General features: G+C 41.6%; 1 protein-coding gene across 11 annotated transcripts; it reads right to left on the reverse strand.

Moving 5' to 3' along the window:
• Nucleotides 1-184: 184 nt before the first annotated feature.
• On the reverse strand, nucleotides 185-24717 carry Cd55 (CD55 molecule (Cromer blood group)). Of its 11 annotated transcripts, XM_052199973.1 has the most exons (10): nucleotides 24527-24717; nucleotides 23763-23948; nucleotides 21578-21769; nucleotides 20131-20230; nucleotides 18644-18729; nucleotides 14404-14595; nucleotides 11750-11902; nucleotides 10463-10543; nucleotides 9704-9724; nucleotides 185-1496 (listed from the first exon to the last, which is right to left on the reverse strand). In XM_052199973.1, exons 1-10 carry the CDS (start codon nucleotides 24636-24638, stop codon nucleotides 1438-1440), a joined length of 1182 nt encoding a protein of 393 aa, XP_052055933.1. In that variant the 5' UTR covers nucleotides 24639-24717; the 3' UTR covers nucleotides 185-1437. The 11 variants fall into 11 exon arrangements, with proteins under 11 accessions (XP_052055933.1, XP_052055942.1, XP_052055941.1 ...); XM_052199982.1 differs by lacking the exons at nucleotides 11750-11902; nucleotides 14404-14595; nucleotides 18644-18729; ... (2 more) ...; nucleotides 23763-23948; nucleotides 24527-24717 and adding an exon at nucleotides 11528-11743 and having other exon boundaries at nucleotides 10463-11236; XM_052199981.1 differs by lacking the exons at nucleotides 11750-11902; nucleotides 14404-14595; nucleotides 18644-18729; ... (2 more) ...; nucleotides 23763-23948; nucleotides 24527-24717 and adding an exon at nucleotides 11477-11743 and having other exon boundaries at nucleotides 10463-11236.
• Nucleotides 24718-26496: the final 1779 nt, after the last annotated feature.

Genomic DNA, 26496 nt, shown 5'->3' on the forward strand with positions numbered 1-26496 from the left:
TGAATCGATATCAGAAAAATAGATGACATGCCCAAGCATGTACAATTTCAAAGGAACTGGAAATGATTCACATGGATAGTCAAAAGATAACATCCTTATTTCTTAACTGAGATGAAAAGGAATCTCTTATCTAGAAATAAAATATTCACATTTAAGAAATTTCAAATATTACAGGAGACAACAGTGTGAATATTTATTTATTTCTATTCAAAGGAAATTCTTTTTATTACATATCTCCTTGATATACATTTAAAACCAAAATGTTCACTGATATAAATAAATATAAATAGGTTTATCTTAATATTACAAAAGAAAATGATTTACAATTTGGCTATAAACATGTCACGTCAGAAGTACAAAATCTGCTCATATCTAGATGATACGATACCACCAGACACTATTATACAAATAACCAGTCAGTAAAGACAACTTCCTAAGGCATTTTTACTGGTGAAAACAAGATTTCCCTGAGAGCAAACTGCAGCGTATCCTTCTTAAAAGCGGTGAACTATTCCTGATTCAGATCTGTGTGTTCAAAGGTAGATTAATAAAGGTGGTCTCCAATCATATCCTCTTCATTTGCCATCAACTAAGCCAAAGGCTCAACATTCTTCATATCTATCTATCTATCTATCTATCTATCTATCTATCTATCTATCTATCCACCTATATCCATCCATCCATTGATGACGTTTGTGTGTTACTACAGAGTCTCAGGTATCCCAGGCTGGCCTGAAACTCTCTAGGTAACACAGAATGACCTTGAACCTCTGATCTTCTTGCCTTCACCTCCCAAGTACTGGGATTATAAATATTGAAGGAGGAGCCCAGGGATTTAGGCTCACGGGGCAAGCACTGTACTGAGTGAGCTATTTTCCCAGTCCGCTGCTGGTTCGTTAGCATGCTCTGCCTTTACAACCTTTTACCAACTCATTTTCATGGAGAGTAGAAATGAAAACACCTTCAAGTCAGGGGCTAAATTAGAATGTTCCACCTCTGTGGTGATTCTGCTTACAAGAAAGGAAATTTCATTTGGGGACTTGGTTTTACTTTTACAATCTAATCAGTATGTTTAGCTTCCCATTTTCGTTGTAAGCTAGATTAACAGGATAGATCTAGCCTAAGAAATCATGATTTCCTTCTCCCCATTCTTTCCCACACTTTTTAGAAGAGACCATACAATGTTGTGAATTTGTCTGGTTTTGAAATATTTTGAAATATTTGAAGATTTATATGCATCCAGAATACCATTTCAGACAAACGCCTTTCTTCTTGCTTTGTTAACATTTCTAACACACCTTGAAGACGATGACAGCATACAGAACAAACAACACTATTAAATTTATTGTATCCATTCTTCCTGGACAGTCTAACAAACTAGAAGTATTCTCAGTAGTTGTATATACTTTCTTCTTAACTCTTCGATGGCTACGTCAACTAGCCAATGAGTAATAGCATCGCATGCAAAACTGTCAAGGTTATTAAACATGTATGTCCTGAAAGTTAAAGAAAAGAATTAAAATCAAAATGATTTACTGATGATAAACATTAACTTTTGGGGTACAATGGGGTTAAAACACTAGAAGAACTGGCTAATTAGGAGCTCAAAACAAATGTAAGTCAAAGAGCACGGACAGCCTTCAGCTTACTTCAATATACTTCAGTAATCATGGAAACAGAGGATGAAAGACAGCTTTTTGCTTCTTAGCAGCCAAGCCCATTGAAGATACTTTGAGAATAAGAGTCAGTGAAAGACCCCTGAGCAGCTACATGTAAAGTTTCAAGAGATTAAGACACTTAAGAACGTTCACAAAGACAGTTGCATTAAGCTATTTTCAAACAAAGACATAAAAAATAGCGTTTACAATCCACAAATATAGTTATGAAAATGTATCTTAATGTGGGTGTTTCCAGGAGAAACACATAAAAAAATAAGCCAATCTATTTATGGAGGGAACTGTTGCAACCAAAACATTTTTACTAAGCCCAGAGGATCACCACTCCCTTTCCCAAATACTTGCAGCATTATGGCATCCCAATAATTGCAATTAAAGTGAGATTATAATAACAACAACAACAACAACAATAATAATAATAAAAGTGAGTACAAACAAGATAAAACAATAGTTCAAAAATTAATGCAGTGTAGGAAGGAAGTGGGAGACTAAGGGAGAGGAGAGGCTTCCAGTCACATGAAAACCTACTATTGTTGAGGCTTCCTAATACACACACACACACACACACACACACACATATATAAAATGAGTTCCAATGGATTCACCCTATAGGAGGCAAAACGAGCTATCAAACAAAAAGCCCCGTGTCAGGTCTGGGTTCAATTTGTTGGTCAGTTGGGTCCCATGGACTCCCCAAAACAATGTAGTCCATTGTCATTACTCTTGGTTACCCTCCTAAACTTGATGGTAAGACCCTGTTTTGGAAAGAACCATATAGGCGAGTCATAAGGCAACGAGAAACCAAGTTGGGACTGACCACACCCATCCACAGTACCTGAAGGTGCTGCGCACACTACTCATGAGAAATCATCAACAATCTTCCCCAGTTATGGACCACGTCAGCTGCAGTAAGGACGAGGCTGGCAAGATGTACTCACTGAGACAACAGTGGCATGAATGTAGTGGAGACAACCAACTGCTGGTTGGATTTAAGGCCTTTCCTGGAGATAGAACTCATGCCTGGTACTGTTAACTAGTCCAAGTACCCACGGCTGAATAAGTCATAGGCCCGAAGGGAAATCTTACTTCTACTGTTCTGCTGACAGAGCATAGTGTTAAACTGCCCCCTAAATGACTATTTTTAGACACTTAGATCAGGAAAGCTCTTGGTCCTCTTCAGAGATGCTTACAAGATGCATCTAGATGATGATTAGCACTGACTTGCAACTGGCCAAAGTGCAGATGGCGAGAGGAAAAAGAGATATCCTTACCACGGCCCTTCCTCTATGGCCACATATCATCTCAGAAGATGAGGTATTAAGGCTGTAAGAGCCAGGGCTTAGTGGAGGACGTTTGTGAAGCTGTGTCTTCTAATTATGACAGAGCTGTTACACGCAGACTCAGAGTAAGCATTCACAAGACCTCTCAAAATCAAGCCAGTGAAAAATTCCGGGTTTGCTGGGGAAAGCCTTGCTGAGGACCTCCTGACAAAGACACTGAGAAATGTGATGGATGTGGTGGATGCTATGAGAGGAGGGGTCACTTTTCTTTGGATGCAGCCCCTAATAGGATGTTCATGCTCCAATGGACAGCCCTATGGTACCCAGACTGGTAGTAGCAAGTGGACAGACTCAGTGGGTTTTTTTAAACAGTCCATGAGATTTGGAGGAAAAATCCAGTGGTGTGGGCACAGGAGGAGCTTGGAGGGGAGGGAATTGGAGCCACTGATCAAAACATATTCATGAGCTAAAGAGATGGCTCAGTGATTTAAGAACAACACCTGCTCTTCCAGATGACTGGGGTTCAATTCCTAGCACCCCTCACACACAGCAGCTCTGACTCTAGTTCCATGAAATCTACCGACTCCTCTGGCCCATATAGGCACTTCACGCAGGTGGTACACACATATAAATGCATAAAAAACATTCATGCATATAAAGATAAATAAACCTTAAAAAACATTCATTTATGAAATTCTCAAACAACTTTTTTTAAGTAACTGAGGATGTGTATTACAGTAACAAGAGAGTCAGTATGTCAGTCATTAATTCAACAATTGAAACTTAAGGTGCTATTACCCACATCTGCAAAAGCCATAAGCCAACTGTCTCGACAGACATTTTGTGAGACACGGAAATGTGGTCTTACTAAATCATCCATACCTTTCATAATTAATCAGAATTTCAAAGACATCATGTCACACTTAACTTATGAAACCCGGCAGTGGGATAATGTGCCTTTGTATTATAAGCACTGGACAGTCAAGGAGGAAATATTAACAGGATGGTCTCACTTAAATTTCAATTGAATAACAAAACCAAGAATTTACTTGTGATGCCTTCCCTAAACACAACCTTACAGTATAAACCCAATGTTTCTAGGGAACTAAACAGACCCTCTGATAGACATTAGATGGAGCTAGACAGAGCTACATAATCATCTCACATTCATCAACTCTATCTATCCCTTATCATTTTTTAATGAAGTAAGTATAAAATTGGGAGAGTAAACACACAAAGTCAGGGCTTACTCTCCACAGCTAAGCTCTGAAATAAGGTAAGTAGATTCACTGGTTACCAACTGATTCGATTTTCATCTTCTGGTACTCTGTTGTTGTTGTTGATGTTGTTTTGTTCCATTGTGATAGGCCCTTGCTGTATAGCCTAGGCTGGCCCCAAATCATGATCCTCTTGTCTCAACCATCCACATGCTGAGATTAAAATTACCAGGTGTTTGCAACTCTCCTTGGCCACGTGGACTATTACTTAAATACGCAAGTAAAAAACATCATTTAGGGGGGTGCGCGAATTTCTCTTGTTTCAGAAACTAAGCAAGTAGCTTTAAGGCAAAAAATACCACACTATAATTTAGGACACACACTCCCTAAAGGCTCCAGTGCTTCCAGCCTAATAAAGCCATGGTGGCAAGCAACTAGGAAAGTGTGCATAAAGACTGAAGAAGAGCAAGGGGTGCTTCACACCCCATCACGCCTCCAAGGCCCCAAGCGCCCACTCTGGGAAGCCGCCCCCACTCTGTATAAATGGATGGTTTATAACTAGATTAGTCAACATCAATAAAAACAGAAAACCGGGGCATACACAGCACAGGATGCGGGAGGGAGAGGTGATGTTTTCTCAGAGTATTCTGGCTGAGGTATCTGGCTTTACCTTTTCCAGTGTCACGTTCACTTTTGCTAAGCTCCGGATCACATTCTGCGAAACTTACATCTTACTGCGTTTGCCAGAATAAAGCCCAGAATGTTGGCCTAGCATTAAACAAATTCCTGTAAAAACGATTTACCTCACTCAGTTCACCCCACAATGTCCCAAGACGTGTCGATGAGGATTTTTTTTAAACAAAAGAGGGAATCCTTTAGTGGTTTAAATAATATTCGTATACTTTATATACACTACTTTGGAAGAATAAAAAATACTGCTTCTTTGAAAGCGGCCATCTCTTGATATCCAGTAAGGAATGGGGGAGATTGGTTCCAGGAAGCCCTGATGACTCTAAAATCCACAGATGCCTCATGAGTTCTTTCTATGACACTGTGTAGTAATTACAGATAAACTGGAATCTGTAAGCCATTAATAACGTATGCACAGGGACTGGAAATGACTCACCAGGAAAGACCGATAGCTTTTATTCCAGAGGACCAGGGTTTAATTCCCAGCCAAGGCAGTTCACTATTTGTAACTCTAGTTCCAGAGAACCTGATGCCCTTTTCTGGTCTTTGGGCACCGTGCACACTCAGAGACAGGTAAACATGCAAAACATACACACACACACACACACACACACACACACACACACACACACGTCCACGTAAAGCCAAACAAAAGGAAGGAGAAAGCATTCGTACTTAAATGCTGCTGCTAGTTTAATGGGGGGTTGGGGGGGAAGGTCTACACAGGATAAAAGGAAACTTATTTGAGTTAACATTAAAATGGGTGATTTAATAATAGCATTAAAAGGTAGTTATTCTAATTAATTAACTGACTAAAACAGGCAGGAATTAAGTCCGTTTTGAAGGAACTCAGGTGTGCACAATTTGATTTCTGAGTAGTTAAACCGCCACGATGAAATAGGATCAGTTTCACCCCGACTGCCCACGGGGATGTGAGAGCCAACCAGGACATTTATATTTAGTTCTATTCAAAGCACATCAGCTATGTCGAATAAGGCTTGACTTACCCTCCGCTGTCTTAACAGCTGGGTGTTTATGCTGAGCCCCCTTTTTTATTCTCTTTACAGGTGACAATCTACTTGAGCCTCACTCAAACCCCAACCATCAGTTTGGTCTTTTACCATCTTAAAGATAAAAGTGAAACCCCTCTAAGCCACAGCCTGCAAACAGGATTCCCCCTACCCCAAACCCCCTCCCCAGGGTAGGATTCCAACCAGGGAGGCGGAATTCAGAACTGGTCTGGTTGGCTTAGCTCCTTTTCCTAAACCAGATGTGGGAAACTCCTTACTCATGGACAATTATCATAAACATGCTATGAGCCAACTTTTCCTGGATTTCTTTGCTTCTCTTCAGTACACATATATTGCCATAAATTAAATTCAGTAAAAAGGGAGTGAGTCACTCACATATCGTGAGGAGCAACTTTGACTTTACTATCATTTTTCTTGGAAAAACCATCGTGGTCTTTAAATAAACTGGCAGGGAGGGGTGGGGAGGGGGAGGGCCATCCCTTCAGGGAAGTAATTACAGAGGGAAGGAGACAGCGGTCTAAAAGAGGACTAAAGCTAAGAACATGATTGAAATACAGTATTCAAATCTTACTGGAAAAAAAAGAAGAAAATCATAGTGCCAGAAAACTGACCAGGCCTGTGATGTCAATTATGTCAGCAGCAGCAGCAGCAAAGCCTTGTGAGAGGAAACTGGCAACACAGAAGCTTACACACACACACACACACACACACACACACACACACACACACACGGTAGTTTCACCGTTAGGAGGCAAGTTCAAGAAGTAAATAGGAAAAAACGAATTACATCCTGCATGTGGTTTCCTTAGGCCAGAGACTCAGCCATCAACAGTGCCTGTCACTCACTTGTCTTCTAGGAAGGAAGAGCAAGCAAAATATCCTAAGCCACCTCAGTGCTCCGACAGCAGGGCCTGACATTGCCGGGAGAAATGCGCAGTGTTTACATGTCACCTTGTTCCAATTTAAGGGCTTTGCTTCTCAGTCAGATGAAGCTGGTGACTGACAAAAGATGTCATCTCAGAGTGAGAAGGCTCCTCGGACTTCACTCACATTTTGGTAGGTAAATAACTTGAGTCTTAAGGGAAAGCTTTAAAGAAAGGCTGTTTGTAGAGTTCAAACTAAACGCCTGGCCAGGAAACTAATAAAAGCACAACTGTCAAGTTACGAGCAAGGCCTTTATCCATAAATGTAGTTGTTTATGATCTCAAATTCACTTGGTAATCTATAAAACAACAAGCTCAAAGACAAGTTAACTACTGGCTGAAGGCTTAAGCAACTTAGGATCAAGGATAGCATGCAACTGTGTGTGTGTGCAGATACAATAATAATTCACATGTCCCCAATCATAAAGTTGAAGGAACCCAAGGAGACTTATGTAACTTTCAAAAAATGCCATTCTTCAATAGGAGGAATATCTCAGTGAGAGTCTCTGTTAGAGCTGTATCTCTGCACTGTTTAAAACACTGCACGGATATTCTGTCTCGGTTGATCACTTTCAATCAATAAGCACAGGGCTAGGCAAACAGGAGGTTCTTGGAAAATGGTTATTTGACTTTGTTGAGCCTTGATGTTCTTTTCGTTTATTACTGTTGTGCATTGCCACAGTAACACAACCTTACTCTTAACCCAAGGTTCAGGCGGGTCTCCACGACTTCAAGGCATCTGCATAAATCTCCCTCAGAGAAAGAACTGGGACCCCATACCGTGACTCCATAGAGTCTCATGTCTTCACCTCTTGCTACTTTGGCTAGGATTGCTCATGCCCCTTGTTACATATAAGCTTACACAGACTCTGTCTCATAGACAAGAAAACTGGGACCCAGGAGATTAGCTTAATTGTTGGGTTAAATATTCACTAAACAAAAAAGTCAGATTGAAATCAAAGTTTGACTGATTCTTAAGCCCAATTTCTTTTTTTTTCTTTTTCTTCAAGATGATGTCAACTTAAAAAGTAATAAAACCATGCTGACCTCAATATTGCCAAAAGAGAGCTAACACAAGAGAGTAAAAAGGTTACTTTTATATATGCAAAAAAATACAGGTATATAGAAAACATAGACTGATGTACAGTGTATGAGTGGAATTAATATTTCATGTGGCGTGACTAATCAGGGGAAAAGATGCCTAATAGAATCTTGGCAGAGAGAAGGTAAGAATAAGAGATGGGTATGGAATGGATTCTGGCAGAGCTTGACACCAGTGGCATTTATAATGCAAATTAAGATCTGATGATTTCTATCTTCTTTTAGGGGAATTAAATGGAAAAAATTGCAAACTTCTATTATATTACCATATAATAGACAAAAACTTTCTCCCAAGTGAGAATAATGGGGCTGAATAAGGATGCAGTATAAGCATATTTATAAGCATAAAAGTTTCAGCGATGCCCAGTTTTCCATGCACTCACTAGAAAGTGAAATTAAAAAACTCCTAGCTGTCTCTTAAGAAACAAAAATGGATCAACAAACACTTTCCCTGTAATACAGGTCTTATCTTTAAAGTGAGTTAGCAGGATATACTTAAGAAATAACACTTTCATCATATGCCTGAGGGAATGAGCTGTCAGAACACAGGTAAATTATAATATACCCTAAAATATATCCTTCATCCTGAAAAGAAGTACGCACACTTGAAGAATTTCAAATGTAAAACAGGAGGAATGGAATTCATCAGCCAAGCTTGTGCCTGATATAGCTTCACCCCAGCACCATAAGAACTAAATTTATTTAAAAAAAATATTAAATAGTATCTCAAATCTGCACTAAATATCACTGAATAAACAACAGAAACTCAGATGCTAAAACTCACCACTTTGGCAAATCAATCAGGAGATTTTTTTTTCATTAGCTTAGAATATATTTATTTCTATTTAAAATAGAAAATGTACAAAAGTAATCGTCCCTGTAAGGATCTAAGTAAATCTTTAGCTTAGACATAAACTAAGTATGACAAACACCGGTAAGACTAACAATAGAAACTGAGCACCTATTTTCAGGGCATGTCCCTTAGCTAATACATTCATGTAGGAAAAGGAGGTCTCATTGATAAGTACAAAATTTTAAAATAAACATCTTTTCATGAAAGGGTAGTTACAGTCACACATGACTCTGGTATGCTGATTTGCCGTTTTTCTATTTAACGATGTCTCTTACCATTTTGTTCAGGGGTTTGTTGACCTCATTAATATGAGTAACAGTAAATATAATGTACAAAAGAAAATTACTGACCAAATGCTAAAAGGAATCGCAATACAAGACTTTTTTTTTTTACCTTCGCTGATCACGTTAGCATGCAGAGAATACATTTTAAGAGAATTCTGTGTAAAATTATTATTAGACTTGTAAAATTATTACTAAAGACGAAGGAAAAATATAACTAAAGTGGGCCTCTTGCTCATATTTGGCCTATGCAGAGACCTAAAACTGGTCAGAGTTGCCTAACTATAAAGCTCTTTGGATAAGAACCATGTTGACCATTGTTTCTGGGCTTCTTCTGTCCCTAAAATGACATATTGACACAGCGGGCACTCAACGCTACCCGACTGATTGGCCAAATGACCTGAAGCTGTCCTAAGACTACCTTAGAACAGAAGCACTGCCGAGAATATGAAGGAGCGTACTGGACGCCTAACGGTGTCCACAGAACAAGCCGATTGAGAGGACTGACCCGTCTCCCCTTAGGCACCCATAAACACTGCATTCTGATAGTTTTCCTGAGACAGTTATAAGATAAGATTCTCTTCCAGAAATATGGACTACGCTTCCCACAGGGATGGCAATTCCTTTTAACTCCCTGTGAGCCAAACTTACCATATATAAAATGGTCACCACCTAAAAAAAAGTAAGAGGGGGAGAAAAGAATTATAAAACTCAACATTTTAACTTTTTCATTAATTTACCAACAAATTAATATATTAATCAACTATACATAAGACCTCAAAACCAACTCAAGTATTCACAAGTAAACTAATTTTATAATATACGTGAGATATGTGTGTATATGTGTGTGTATATATATATATATATATATTTGAATACAATCATACATTCTTTACTTCAGCAGCATCAACACTAATAATATCTGCTGGATAGAGTCACCAATGTCAACTGAGCTGTAACAGCTCTTAAAACACCAAAGCAAATATCACATGCATTTAGTTATATGACTTGAGGACAAGAGACAATTTTAAAAAGTTTAAATAGAAAGCAAATGACAATATGATCTACGATCAAAAACTGTGAAACCAAGTATGGAGGCACAGGCCTATATTCCTAGCACTGGGGAAACTGGGGCAGTGGGTATTCAAGAGTTCAAGACCAGCCTGGTTTGCATAATGAGATTATCTGATAAACAAGAAAAAAAAAAGCCCCCAAACAAAAACTATCAGAAATTGAAGACCCTTTCCACAGATTCTAAGGAGACTAACACCATCTTTGTTGTATTGCTCAGTGGGAGTCAGAGCATGTCTATGGAACAGCTGGAAACTGCTGGACCCTGCAGTCTTAGTTACGTCTCTATCATCACAACATTAGACCTGTCCACAGGAAATGTGAACAAAATTCACTGACCTGAGTTAGGCTCTCCTTTATCTTTAGATGTTCTTGTTGGGTAACGTACCGTTGTCTTGACAGCAGGTACAGGCTGTGTTGCTGTAATATGAGCAGAAGTGAATCTTTGTGTAACAATATGGAGACCCTTGGTCATTGAGAAGTGTGAAATGGTGGGCCTTTGTGTTGCTGGAGATTTCAGTGTCAATGAAGGTTTTGCTGTGGCAAATCTCTGGGTTGGCTGTGCAGTTTGTACAGCAGAAGAATTAACTGTGGTGAGATGCTGTGTTATTGGTGGGGTTTGTGCAGACTCAGTAGTTGATATGAGGGACATCTGAGCTGGTGCTGGTTTTGTGACTGAACTTTTTGCTGTGTTGGTTTTCTGAGGTGTTCGTGAGACTTCTGTAGCTAGGACATCTGCTGTGTTGGCTTTCTGAGGTGATGGTGGGATTTCTGTAGCTGGAACAATTGCTATGTTGGTTATCTGAGGTGTTAGTGGGATTTCTGTAGTTGGGACTCCTGCTGTGTCGGCTTTCTGAGGTGTTGGTGGGATTTCTGTAGTTGGGACATCTGCTGTGTTGGCTTTCTGAGGTACTGGTAGAATTTCTGTAGTTGGGACATCTGCTGTGTTGGTTATCTGAGGTGTTGGTGAGACTTCTGTAGCTGGGACATCTGTTGTATTGACTTTCTGAGGTGTTGGTGGGATTTCTGTAGTTGGGACATCTGCTATGTCCGCTTTCTGAGGTGTTGGTGGGATTTCTGTAGTTGGGACATCTGCTGTGTTGGCTTTCTGAGGTACCGGTAGAATTTCTGTAGTTGGGACATCTGCTGTGTTGGTTGTCTGAGGTGTTGGTGAGACTTCTGTAGCTGGGACATCTGTTGTGTTGACTTTCTGAGGTGTTGGTGGGATTTCTGCTGTGTTGGCTTTCTGAGGTGTTGGTGGGATTTCTGTAGCTGGCACATCTGCTGTGTTGGCTTTCTGAGGTGTTGGTGGGATTTCTGTAGCTGGCACATCTGCTGTGTTGGCTTTCTGAGGTGTTGGTGGGATTTCTGTAGCTGGCACATCTGCTGTGTTGGCTTTCTGAGGTGTTGGTGGGATTTCTGTAGCTGGGACAATAGCAATATTGGTTTTCTGAGGTGTTGGGCCTGCTGTAGATGGAATATTTGCTTTGGTAGGTTTCTGAGGTTTTGGTGAGACTCTTGTATCTGGAACATTAACCATGCTGGGTTTCTGAGACGTTGGTGGGACTCTTGTACTTGGAACATTAACTGTGGTATGTTTCTGAGGCGTTGGTGGGACTCTTGTACCTGGAACATGATGAACCGTGTTGTGTTTCTGAGGCGTTGGTGGGACTATTGTACTTGGAACATGCTCAACTGTGGTATGTGTCTGAGGCGTTGGTGGGACTTCTGTACTTGAGACATGAACTGCTGGTTTCTTAGTTGTAACCTTGGATTTCTCTATAAAGGAAACAATGTTAAATTAAAAATCAGCTAAATCTTGCTGACCACATAAGGCTTCCCTAGCTGTTACTTGCTCAGTGACTGTTCTGTCTTTCCCCATACACACCTAGTCAGGACTTTTAGAAATCCAACCGTTATTACGTCCCCAGTCTGCTGCATTGTTTTTGTATCAGTGCATATTAACTCTACACGGCAATGAGTTTCATAAACATGTCCTATAAATATGCCACGTGGTTTGACAACACTCACCAGCGTCTCCCTCTCTCCCATTATTCCTGTCCATTCCCCCAGTCTCATTTCTCATGAGATGACTGAAAACCATGATACTAGGTAAAATACATCAGTCTCTGAAAGACCAATAGTTTGTTTTCTCTCAGTCGTGAATCCTAGATTTTATACAGCTATGTAAAATCATATATACATATTTATATATATGTATATGAGATGAAAGTAGGAGTTCTATCATACCCATTGTGACTAAACTAGACTTATACTAATATAATATTGCATTATTTACAACATTATTGAATATGTTTTTCTATGTAAAGAAAAAAAGTTAGTGTAGCATCCCATTATATGACACATCTCTCAATTTTCTCCTTAAAAATTGTCTCTTCCACTCACTCGAAGAATGATTTTATATAAAGACGACACTGTTGTTGTCTTCATCCCAACAACAAGAACACAAACACGCAAGCTAATTAGGCCACTACACTTCGTATGCTCCCTCTGAAACATCGCATTACCCTTCCCTCTAAAGTTCTATAAGAATGTGCCAATGTTAATACACAAACAGCAACAAAAAAAATCCTGGTGTCGGTTGTTTGGCATCCATTTGTGGAGAATGGTTTAGGTAAGTCCCTTTCCATGTGGCCTGTCCTTGAAGCAACAACGGCTTATATCCACTAATAATGCCCCGCCCTGCCCACCAGACACTGTGTTCTAAGCGTTCAGATGGTGTACGTATGTTTTCCTGCTTTTAAAAAAAAATGTCTATGTCACAGGCTACTTATAAGGAACAATTCAAAATTCCTGCCACAGAACACAGCACCCGCCATGCAGACAGACAGACAACAGCGAGGGCATGACTGGAGGTGGTGACACCTATAGAGGCTATTCATTCTAAGGCCCTCACAGGGCCGTAATAATTATTCTTTGTTCCATTAAATTCTTATTTTACATCCAAAGGGTTTGTAAACACTCCCGCTGCGTTTAAATTTCCTGGTAATTTCCCTTTTGTTGTTGATGCCTACTCTAAACTCCATGGTAGTCAGGAAGAAGGCTGTGAAGGAGAGAACCAAGGCAGAAGGGCAGCAGATGGTCACTTTGGTACATGTGACTTGAAAAGAAACACATGCCATGGTGGGTTCAGCTCTCCTCTGAAAACCTGCTTAACCCTAACTACTAGTGATCACTCTCTAATCTTAATAAGGGTTTTGTTTTTTCCCCTTTCTCTTTTCTTTTTTCTTTCAGCTATGGGATCAGGTATGTGGAATTCTCCAACCGTGACTGTAGATCGGTCTGGTTTTTTTTTTTCTTTCTGTTTTTTTGATATCAACATTAATCTACTAAACAAGGGACCAGAAGCAGGTGTCCATCCAAAGCAAATGCCCTCTATGGTCACGTGTGTCTAAGGGTTCTGCATTGATTATTCAATAAAGCAGGGCCCGTCTGTGCACAGGGCCTTGGGCACATCAAAAGTCATTCAGTTTTCTATATATGAGGTTCAGAGCGCTCGCCAAGCAGTGTTTGCACTTGGGTTCTGGCTCAGAATCACTTAAGACAGTGTGACAAGGAAGGGCAGCAGCAGCGCATAGGTCTACGGACAACAGGCCAGTCCTGGGACTTCACTCCAACTCCCTGCAGCTATCAACTGCTCTGCCAGAACTTTCCAGGTATTCCCAATCTTCCTGGGCTTGGTGGGTAAGGTGACTTGGCTTCTGGTCTCAGCTGCTGGGGAGCAAACACCCAGGTGAGGGACAGGCCCTGCGCTCTAGATGGTCCTTTACCGTAAAGCTCTGCTATAGACAGTAAGAAGAATACCAAAAAATGAGACAGCCCTCCACCCCCAGCCTACTCAAGATGTCAGCAATGTTAATAATGAGTCACAAGCTGGTCTCAGAGAGTACATGGTGTTGAACTTCTTCTGATATTTATTTTGAGGAAAGACCATTGCTAACTTTGTTTGTTTGTTTGTTTGTTTGTTTGTTTGTTTGTTAAGACAGGGTTTCTCTGTGTTTCCTTAGTTACCCCAGAACTCCCTCTATAGACCAGACAGGCCTTAAACTCAAAGATCCACCTACCTTCCTCTGCCTCCTGAGTGCTAGGATTAAAGGCGTACACCACGGCTGCCCAGTTTACACTGCTATTTTTTACCAGAAAATCTTTTCATTTAACCTGTGATTTTATGTGTCTTGAAAACCAACCAAACACTTCAGTATGCATAAATACATCCAAGATGAGAACATGCATACACAAAGAAGAAGATAACAGATTACCTATGCACTTGGGTGGTGGACTACTCCATTCTCCTTCATCGGCCTTGTTCACAGTACAATAAATGGAAGCATTGCCAACCAGGACGAAGTCATTAGAGCATGAATAGGTGACCAACTGTCTATACAGGTAAGAGCTGCTTTCCCCTCGAATTTCTCCATTGCTGATTTTTGGTGGATCTGGACAAAAAATTTCTTAAAAAGAATCAAAGTAATTTGTTTTTAGTAAAGAAAAACTCATATTGTACTTTTTATAAATAATACTAAAACATGTTAAAAAAAATTTAAGACAATTAAAATCAATCAGTTTTCTGAGTTCAGCCTTTCTGAAAAAATGGATAGCGACAGTGCCTATTACAACGGTTGTTAACCTGTGGGGCATGGCACAGGTCTCCATTTTCCCCTCCAGGGTAAGGTGTTTTAGGAGAGATTGACTCACTGAGGCACAGGACAGAACGTACTATCAGCTGAATTAAAAATATAAAGTCCAAGCCATGTTATAATGGTCATGCTATTAAAAAAAAAAAAAGATCTCATTCTAACAGTTATGCTAACAACAAGATTAATGGGTTGCATGTTCTTTAGCACCATTAAGCTAATCAAGAAAACAATATAATTACACATGCACATCAAATTAAACAACCTCAAATGTACATACACAGGCATAGAATACCAGCAAATTCATACGCTTTAAACTAAGCAAGAACAAGCCACTTGTCCAGTTCAAATACAATGTGAAGGCTACCATAGAAACACACACAGAGAAAGAGAGAGGACAGATGTTAACCAGTCTAGCAAATCCTCCTGAAGGACTAAGGGACGTGATTCTTGACAGGGAAAACAATCAAACAAAGAATTTGAAGGAACTTCTAGGCCAACCCAGGTATAGACAATCAGGCCAAGCAGTTTGGAACAATCAAAAACCAGGAGATAGGGGCTGGGTGATAGCCTGGGCAGAGAAGTACTTGCTGTATAAGCATTCCCCAAAAGCACATATTAAAAAGTTGGGCTTGGTTGTGTGCGCCTGGGAAAGATGGGGAGGCAGGGACAAGCAGATCCCCAGGGCTGATGGATGGCCAGCCTACTCAAATCAAGCCACCATGGGTCGCTTTAGACACTGTCACCAAAATCCAAAGTTAGCAACTCCTGAGGTCATCCTCTGTACCATGCATGCATACGTGTGCACATGTGAGTATCATATACACACATCTGTAACATCATACATACATACAGAGAGGGAGAAAAGAGGGAGAGAGAAAGAGAGAGAGTAAGTTGAAGGAGACAGACAGACGGACAGACAGACAGACACAGAGACCATATTCTTCAGGGCAGTCGCTGTTGCTAGTACACACTTCTAATCCAAAGGACAATGAGATCAGTGCTAAGTGTCATGGTAGACATAGCTTGAACGTGTAGGTTGGGCTGCATACTTACCTGTGTTAAAGAATGCTCACAGTAGTATAGGAAAGGGGCATTAGTCTTTGGGCCAGGGGCTATTATTTATAGTTAAACTTTGGCCTTAAAAATGTTAGGGGTAGCCCTGAGTATAATGCTCCACACTGAGAATAGTAAACTACGTTAGAAGTAACACAGAAGGGGGAGACAGGTCACAGATTGTTTTTTCTTTAGTCTAAAATGTATGTGGAACTAGTAGTAATACTAACAACAACAAGAACAACAACAACAACAAAACAGAGATTAAATGTAAGAAGTTAAAACAAGAATGGGGGTCTGGCAAGACGTTCACAGTAGAGAAGTGTTGATTAAAAGTAAGTAGTTACCATCAGTCAGCTGAAATTAATTAAAAACTAGTAACAATGTAACAACAGAAAGAAAGGCCAAAGTGGATCCTCCTGACAGGGAGGCCTAATTCAGAGGTCAAGAACCACCTGTGTTGGTGTGTGTGATGGTTTTGACCCAGGGCGTGGCACTATTAGAAGTTGTGTCCCTGTTGGAATAGGTGTGTCACTGTGGGTGTAAGCATTAAGACCCTTATCCTAGCTGCCTGGAAGCTAATATTCTGCTAGCAGCCTTCAGATGAAGATGTAGAACTCTCAGCTCTGCCTACACCATGCCTGTCTGGATGCTGCCATGTTCCTGCCTTGATGATAATGGACTGAACCCCTGAACCTGTGAGCCAGTCCCATTAAATGTTGTCCTTATAAGAGTTGCCTTGGTCATGGTATCCGTTCACAGCAGTAAAACCCTAACTAAGACTGTGTAACTAAAGACCATGCTTGAATGTGTCCCTCATTCCTCCTGGGTCTTTCTCCTCTGTAATCACAGCCACACTAGAGACCAGTGCTCCAACCCCAGGGATGCACTCTGGTTAACAATCCACTGTCCATCAACTGTGAAGAGCTACACTTCTGAGGACTCGGTGTTCTTTAAGGGGCTGGCCACTGAGACTTCGCCCATGCTCCAGTGGGTATATGCACACACACTGCACTTGGTGTGTGTTTTTGTTTTGTTTTGTTTTGTTTGTCTTTTGGGGTTTTTTGTTTGTTTGTTTTTGGATTTGGGGGTTTTATTTGTGGTGAGGGTGGGAAGACAGGGAGGGATGCAGGGGTGGGAGGGTGGATCTGGGAAGAAGGGGAAGTGAGTGTGATCAGGAAGCATTGTATAAATTCCCAGATAATTTATAAAAATATTATGTTGGGGGGGGCGGGGAGAAGAATTCACTTTCCACTTTTGCTTTTTGTGATTTCAAAACAAAATGTAGTTTAATGTGGAAATAAAAAGTACGACTCTCAAAGTGGGGATTTACAGGAATAGGTGATAACCTGGACTGCTCAGGTTCAAGGGACTTTACTGAGGAATGCGGATCTCGGCAGCTGCTGACAAGAGAGGTGAGTAAGAGCCAAGAGGACAGCGGTGTGTGGTATTCACCACACAGAGCACAGGGAAAGCAGGGCTGTGACTTAGAGCAAGGCGCAAACAGGAAACAGGCTTTGTGCAAACACTTCTGCACTGGGATACGTTCCTGGGGGAGTGGAGGGGTGGGTACGCTTCTGTGAACCAAAGGGCAGCCATCCACGGGCTTCACACGGAAACTGCCTGCCCAGGCTTCAGGCCAGGTTGCCCAGACCAAGGAACCCTGTATTCTGGCTCCTCCTCTTGCTTCATCTTTCAGTGTCTTTACAAGAACTTTTACTACAAGTGGGAACAGAATCCTTACAGTGGGTAGAAATGATAAAGCCTTTCAAATAGTCCCAAGAAGAAAACAGAAATGGAAGGCCTAGCAGGAAGGGCCCATGGTGGGCCTGACACAAGTGGGCTCGGTTCTTATCAGTTGTTTGTTTTCAACTGATTCCACACATTGGCTACCAGAGTGTGGGTCCACAAAGTGCAGATTTTTCAACTCTTTTCCTCATAGTAACACACACACACACACACACAATGGACTTACCATTAATTTTGACATTAAGGTTTTAGAAGTCATTTGAGGAAGTTGTAAGTTAATTATCGAAAGAATGAAAGACGGAAGGAATAAAGTCTACATTTTAAAATGTCTGGGACTTAGTAGGACACAGTGGCCTTAGCATACACGAGGACCAGGAATCTATGACCAGGACTCAAACAAATAAAGTACATGCACTTTTCACCTCTCTGCTTGCAAAGGAAACCATGCCTCTAGTGGACCTACATGAAGCTATAAGTATTTATTTACAATATTATTTTTCACTGTATTTTTCTCTTTAGAAGCGTAGTCTCAAGCATAAGAATGGTCTCTTTATCATGCAACCTTATTTCCCTATTAATTAAAACATAGCATACCTTAAAACCTTTTATCTCAACTGATAACTATACTCTTAAAAAGCGGGAGGTAGGCAACACTGGCTCTTAGAGAAAGAACCAATTTGCAGTAAGAGACCTGTATTAAATGCCTTCCGGTGACAGGTTTAGCATGCGGAACCGATTATTCAGACCCTGAGGAATACTTCCTTCCAAAAACTTGTGAAATCTGCTTCTTTGACTATTAGAAACAATGGTTAGACAGAAAATGACCAAGTATAATATAGTTGATTCTTAATTAAATTATGCTATGGTTAAGGCTATTACTGCTTAGAGCCAGTTTTAAGAGTCCTCCCACAGCTGATAAATTAAGAAGTCTATCATTAGTAGAAACAGTGTGAAAAGTAGGGGCACCTCAAATATAGATGTGGATAGTTCTTAATGAGAAGTAATTGATTTTGTTGATCCTGGGGCCCCACAACTTGAGTACTTTAAAAAGGAAACATACCTGCGCACACTGGGAATGCATCGTCCCAGTCAACAGTATTTCCCATAAGAGAACAGAAAGTAGAGGTTACACCAATTAGCTTGAACCTAAGGAGAGGGGAAGGAAGGCTGTTATATCCACAGACACAAGTGTTTTAAAGTCTCCAGAACTTCATAACTTAAAAGTTATTCCACCAGAAAATGAAACAGTTTTGATAACCATCTAGATGAAAATTAAAAAAATAAAAAAAAATTTAGTTCACAGAGATGACACTGAAATGGTAAGACTTCCAGACATGTAAAATGCTTCTTTTGCTTGCAGCAATAAAAATACATACATGACAAAAACCTTCTAAAATCATGTGTGATGAAATCTTTCACTCTAAATTCTAAAAGAAGGGCATCTTGCTTCCCTTGGTTTTTAGAAAAACGTTTTGAGAACTTTCCACACATCTATAAGGTGTTTGGAGCGAGCTCAACCCTCCTCCCCCCTTTTCTAATCCCTCCTCTGGCTCTCCACCTGCTCCTTCCCAATCCCCAGGCTCTTGGAAGCCACTAGATCCACTTAGATCCACTTAGATCCACTTAGCACTGCTGCCTATCTCTCTGTCACAAGGGGGGAGGGGTGGCGACTGAACTCAGAACATAGAAAGAATATGAACGAACTGTGTGAGTCCCTGATGACACTTCAAGAACTTCCTCGTTCTACATGGAGAACTAAAGAAGCCCTGGGAACCTTCTGTTAGGAGGGCATTTCCACACTAGACGTTTTTCTTAGCCCATGATGTAACAGTTGATTTGCATATAGTAAAACTGAGAGGCAAATTAATATTTACATCAGTTTAAAGTTAGCTTGATTTCTAACACTTTAAGAATTGTTAGTTTTGTATCATCAACATACATCAGAAATCTCTACACTAATCACATTTAGAACTGCATATGGATTGGAATCTAATAATCTAGAGAAATTAGAAGCATAAAAATCTTTCCCTGGTCTACATTACAATGCTTACTTGTAACTACTAAGTTTGCTTGTAACACATCACCACAAAGAGCTCCCGACAAAGGTTCTTTGGGGAGAGGTATTTACATGTTTGGGTTTTTTTTTAATTTATTGATATATTTATTTACATTTCAAATGATTTCCCCTTTTCTGGACCCCCACTCCCCGAAAGTCCCATCAGTCCCCTTCCCTCCCCCTGTTTTCCCACCCAACCCTTCCCACTTCCCTGTTCTGATTTTGCTCTATACTGCTTCACTGAGTCTTTGCAGAACAAGGGGCGTATAGAAACCAATGTCATTTTGACATTTACACACATGTGCACCACTGCATATTACTCACACTCACCCTCACACTCACCCTCACGCTCACCCTCACGCTCACGATGAAGGACTGTTTTAGAAGTTACCAACCTGTGACAGCAGGCCACAAATCTATCAGTATTCATTGAACTCCTGATTTCTTTGGTCTGTTCATTGAATATAGAGTCTTAGAGCAATGAAACTTACCCTGGGTCGCATGAGAAGCCTATTTCTGAACCGAATAATATGTCAGTTGATATGTTGATGTGACCATTTTTCAGTTCTTTAGGATTAGGGCATGCTTTTTCTAAAAAAGAATATCAAAAAAAATTGTCTAACTGTACTGAATGTTAAAACAGATTTTGACAGCAATGATACATACACTGGTATACATGCATTACACTGAATGTGTATGAAGAAGAAAGAAGTCTTAAGGGGTGAGGAAAGGAGGAAACAGAATGGTCCACGTGTAACATGAGAACAGAAGGAAAGAGGACCTGGGACCTGGAATGTGATGGGTAAGACAGTGGAGAGGAGAGTAAAAGAGACCCAAGTGATGAGGATGTATGAAATTACGATGATGAACACATCACTTTTATTTTAACCTAGATAAAATTTAAATGGAGGAGGGAGCTAGAAAGCTGGGCTGGTGAAGGTCCACGTAAGGGCAAGGACCTGACTCTGATCCCCAGGACCCACAGAATAATGTCAAGCTCGTCTCATCCCAGGACTGAGCGGGCAGAGGCAGGCAGAGCCCTGGGGCTCACACACCAGGCAGCAGAACCTCCTTGGGAGGCCCCAGGTCAGTGATAGATACTGTCCAAATGTAAGGTGAACAGAGCCTGAAGAATGAATGATACCAAGATTGTTCCTTGGCCTTCGTATGCACGGGTCTACAAGTGCATGTGTACACAGAAACACAAATACACGAGTAATAATAGTAAGGGCCTGGAGAAATGTCTTGGCTTATAAAATGCTTGCTTATTGCAGGTGTGAAAACCAGAGTTTGGGTCTCCAGACTCCATGTAAACAGTTGGGCACAGTGGCACACCTACACTCCCAGTGATACCAATATGGCAGAGACAGAGGACTTACTCTATGAGAACTCTATGGAAGTTCCAGACCAAAGAAAGGCACCCAGGGTGTGGCACCCAGGGTTATCCTATAATCCTCGCAACACAATGCACATCAGCTCATGCATGCACAGTCATGCATGCATGAAAAACACACACAGGTAACAAATGGAATTTCATTACAAAATAATGTGTACTTTGATTTACATGATTTTTACTGGTTAATTATATCTTAGAACAGCAGGAAAAAAAACTAAATATCAGGCACCTATACACAAATTCATCCTCTGAGCCACTGATAATTCTAACTTTTACATTTCTTTAATTTTACATTCATGTTTTGCTGCTTCGAAAAAGCAAGGTGCTTGAGAAGTGTGTCATCATTTTAGGTAACCTTAAATTTAGTAAACTCGAGTTCTGTCAGTAAGTACGCCTATTATGTAAATATTTGTCTAATTAAAAAAATGACTCATGAATCTTTGAAGAAACACTATACATACATTAGTTTTCCAGCACAAATGGAAGACACGATATTTCCCCAAATACAGGTGACCGGAATTACTTCTTCAAGTTATACTCACTTTTACAAAATTCAGCAAATGGAGACCATACTAATTCTTCAAGGCAAGTTGATTTTCCTGAGAGTGAAGATTGTTTTCGAAATCCTGGCCGACACTCATATTGCACGGTGGTACCGATCGGGAAAAAATTCATGTCGCGATACTCTTTTTTGAGGGATGCAAAACTTACCCTTGGTGGAGCACTACATGTTTCTAAAAGAGTTAACATGGCAACAGAGAAAGAGGAATGTCAACTTATTTTATAATCCGTGTACTCTAACAGCTAGTAGTTAAACCGCCCCCTTTCCATCAACTACTTATTTTGTACTGATCCCTGTGTCTTTATATATTCATTTTTAAATAAATACATCTGCGGTATTTGTAGTCTACCCAGTGTAATCACATGCATACCTTCATTTTTCAATTACTAGGTGTCTGTGAGGTTTTCACATACCAATGTCGATAATAATGGAATTTACTATTTCTAAATATTTTACACACACTTGCTCATTTAACCTCACACGGCCCCTGTTAACGAGTCAGATGAACCCACTGTGTTCATAAAGTATGCGCCAAGTATGCACAGCTGGGTAACTGGGCTCTAGAGAGGCAAAGAGCACAGCAAGAAATGGTGGTTCATTCGCTCAGCGGCCGGAGCTTGAAGCCAGGCTCTCTGGCACGAGAGGCACAGGTCTTGCCTACTGATTCATCTTCTGGTAGAAGATATAACTCTGAAATTGAGGGAAGAGTCCCCGCTTACATAACTCATGAGGTTGCTTGAAGTATTCGATGGAGCAATACTGTGGAAGAGTTACAAACTCTTAAAACAAATGGCGAGAGCTTATGGCTTAATTTTTGCCTCATACAGGGGGTTGAAAAATATAAAGCCCGGTTCTAGTGTGCTTTCAAAAGTTGATTTTGAATCATTCTGGATTTACCATAGAGACCCTAGTTCAGGCCATTCAAAGGCAGCAATCAAGCCTCACTTTTATCTTTACTTTTGAATAGTCAATCATTCACCATATAACAATATTCTGATCCATGATGGGCCACATGGACAAATGTGGTACCTGCAGGTATGCCATGGAGCTGAGATATTCCCGTTGCTTAGCAACATCACAGCCATCCTAATGCAATTCCTCATGAACATGTTTGCACTGGTGCTGAGGGTAGCAACCAGGCACAGTGCACGAAAATCATGAGGGTATAGCTCATACAATCACATGATTGTGTGTATCACATTTGATAAGTCTGTATGCTGCCAGCTTGTGTGTTTATCACACTATACTTGTTATTTTTGTCAGAAATAATGATTTCTAAAAAAAATTTTAATAATAATTTGTAAAAAGAAAGAAAGGAAGGAAGGAAAGAAGGAAGGAAGGAAGGAAGAAAGAAAGAAAAGCAGGTATCATGGCTTATAATTCCAGCTACTTGGGAGGCTGAAAAAGGAAAATTTTGATCCCAAGAGTTGAGGCCTGCCTGACTGAGCAACATACAGTAAACTAATGTTAATTATTTTCTTTAAAGAAAATTAGCACAGCCATGGTGTACAATGTATATGAAGCGTATAAGGCAGACAGTAATGCCTTAAGCCTTGAGAGGCATTACTATTAGGCTCTGACTAATGTGTTCTAACTGCCAAAAGTAGTTAATAGAATAACATGCTATAGAGGTTTATAATAAAAAAACAAAGCAATGGGTTACATATAGAAGAACCCCAGTGGGTAGACACACCATCTAGTATTATGTTCAGATGATATGCCAGAACCACCTAAAACTGCATCTTAAAGATAACCCAGGACTATATGTACAACAGATTTTTTTTTGAAGTAAGACCTTAAAATGTCTCCCAAGAGTTGTATCTGTTACTTAACAAAATAAAGTTGAAGAAGACAGATCACCAGGGTGTGTGTCTCAGGATAATTGCCAAATATATTCACATATAATTTACTCCCTGAACAGTACCTATCATTTATTTTCTCTATTAGCCTGTACAATAGAAAGAAAAACTCTTAATGAAGAAGCAGGACTTGCTATAGGAAGTACTGCCTTCAATTAGCTCAAGTGTAAACTGCCAACATGTATACCCTAGGGTTTAATAATGCTAGAAAACTATCAATTACCAGTCACTCCAAAGAGGCGTAAAAATAACCTCGACGAGATACACATTCCCAAAACCTTTCGGAAAAAGGAAGGAAGAACTTACTATTACAGAATGTTTCGTAGCTAGACCAGTCGCCAGTTTCAAGACAGACTATTATGTTTGACTTGTTTGGAATTTGTTTAAAGCCATCTTTACATGAATATGTCACTTTGGTTTGCTCGGTAAACTTGGGGTGTTTCCCCAAGTTTGGTGTGGCATTAGGGATGTCTGGAGGTGGGCCGCAGTCTCCTAGGAAGATAAGAGCAGGTGTAAAACAGAAGCTGGCAAGTAACTTTCTTACCCCGGGCTTGGAATAAGAGAAGTAGCAATGGCTCGCTCTTAATTTTCTCCCGGTGCTGAACCTGCCCTACGGGAACTTGCAATGCCTGGGCTCTCGTGAACACAAGGCAAAAACTAAGTGGGGAGTAAATTCCCACCCCCATTCCCCCAGAGTGGTTCAGAATCTACTTAATATCCTCGCCGTCACTGCAGCGAGGCGCGAGATAAGGCACCCACCCCAGCGTGTGGCGCCGGTCGCTGCTCGTGACTGGTCTTTCACCGGCGCAGGTGGCCAGCCATCAAAGCCAGGAGCAGGGCTGGACATTCGCACTCTACCCTCCCTTTTGGTGTTCCCACGGTCTCCGATCGCGGAGGGGATCCAGTCACAGACCAGATAACCCGGCCCAGCACACCCACCCCTCCCGCAGGCCGCCGGCACCTAGCAGCGGAGCCCCCCAGTTACAGGGAACAATGCCCGCTGAGCATGCGCCCTCCTGGCGGGCAGCCAGCCGGCCGTCGCAGCTCGCGCCCCGCGCGTGGCCACTCACCGCGTACAGTCGGGGATTGCAGCAGCAGCAGCAGCAGCAGCGACAGCGACAGCAGCAGCGGCGGCGGCCGCGGCGGTGATGGCCCAGCCCCCGGCGCCCGCGCGCGGATCATAGCCCCAGGTAGTAGAGACGGTGCCCGGCTGCGGCTGGAGCTGTTTTGAGCCGCGGTTAATTGAGCAGCTGAGGCGGGGCGGGGCGGGGCTCTCGTCACCCTGGGTGGGGCAGCGGCGTGCAGAGGGCGTTCCCTCTTTAATGAGGGCGGGCCCCGGCCTCTAGCTTCACCCTGGGGACCCAGCTGTAAGGTGGGCCTTCTGTGACTTAAGTCGGGCGTGAGTGGGGTTTGGGGGGAGTGCCTTCTAAAGGAGGACGCTTCGTTCCCCAGGACTCTGTGTCAGCATTCTGTCTGCACTCTGCTCCAGGAGACAGCTTCCCACACTCCAATTCCGCTCTGCTGAGTGCTCGCCAAGCGAGCGGTAGGCGCGGTGGAATTCCTGAGCCAGTGGGAGCTGAGAAATAGGGAAACACCCTGAACCCCCGTGGCTTCAGCTGGAAGATGTCAGATGGGAGGGTGGGAGCCGGCGACCAAGTGTGTTGTCTCCTAGGTCTCACCATGGTGTCAAAACGGAAAATAGGATAGGATCCAAGAAAGCAAGTGTATGCTAACAGGGAGCTGGAGATCAGCCTGCCAGAATCAACAGGAAGGCTGCAAACAACACCACGCCGAGGTCTAGGGAGCTTGGCTGAGGTTTTTTTCAGACCTTGTCTGGGTGAGGAGACGCCTTCTTAGCCCTTGGTTCTAGTTATGTCCCAAGGATATCACCAGAATTCGACTTTGGGGTTGTTTTAGTCCTGCTATAAAATAAAATTCAGGACTAAGTAGTAGAGCTTAAAAAGATTTACTTCGTGGTGTGAAGAATAGCCAATGAATAGCAAAGCGATCCACACATGGGACTCACACCGGAGCATTTAAAAAATCCGGAAGGTGAAGCTGTGCCCAGGACAAGCTGAACATCTCTTGAGGCCAGAACTAAGAATTAGGATGATTTGATTTTGGTTTGTCACTGTGCACCCCGAATTAAGAAGCCGCAGACCCAAGTGATATCCAAGAGCCAAGTATTGCAGTGTGTCTCCCACAAACCCCCACCCCAGGGGGCGGGCAGGGGGAAGCAGAGGTAAGTGGCCGCAGGTCCTCTCTAAGTGCTTCCCTTTGGGTGTCCGGGTCTGGTTAGCAGAGTCCTACCCTGAACTCCCTATTCCCATAGCTGCTTTACCTGACTGGTAAAAATCCCTCACCGGAAACTCAACCTTCAATGGTAGAGTAGCTGTAGGAGTGTTTGTCACACCTTATACTGATAATCATTCCTAACATTTTCTTGTGGTTCCTTATTGGTTAGGGTGAGTTTTTGAAGAGTAAGCTGGTTTTTACGACAGTGTTTTCCTCTGATTCATGCTGACTTAGTTAGCCAAGCACCTTGTTTTCCTGTTGCGGAGATTACAGGAAAAGGTTTCTTTCTAGGTGTTCTTTGAAATCTAACAGGATTTAAACATTCTGGAGTTTACTTCATACCCTAGTGACTCATGCCTGGAAACTTGGAGGTGGAGCAAGTGGTTTGGGGTTCAAGACTAGCCTTGGTTTTAAAGCTCCAAGTTAGGTTGGCCTAGATTGGGGCCATTTCTCAAAAACATACTGGAGTTTAAAAGTCCTACAAAGGCAGAGTGTTTTAAAACTATCAAATGTATTTCTTCTCATAGTTGTTAACAACTTGACTCTTCCTTATGTGACACAAGCATGTCAGGGCCCAGCAGTGACAGAAGTGGTGTCACCTGGCCTTCATTTATGCCCTGAGAGCTCTCTGTGACCTCATCAACTACTTTTTCTGCCATGCTGTAGGTAGCTGACTCAAAACCAGACAGGGAGCGTTCATAAACCACTGAAGGAGATCTCTCTATGTGTGTCAAATGAATATCTT

Source organism: Apodemus sylvaticus, chromosome 12 (genome assembly GCF_947179515.1).
Source record: "Apodemus sylvaticus chromosome 12, mApoSyl1.1, whole genome shotgun sequence".
NCBI classification, from domain to species: domain Eukaryota; kingdom Metazoa; phylum Chordata; class Mammalia; order Rodentia; family Muridae; genus Apodemus; species Apodemus sylvaticus.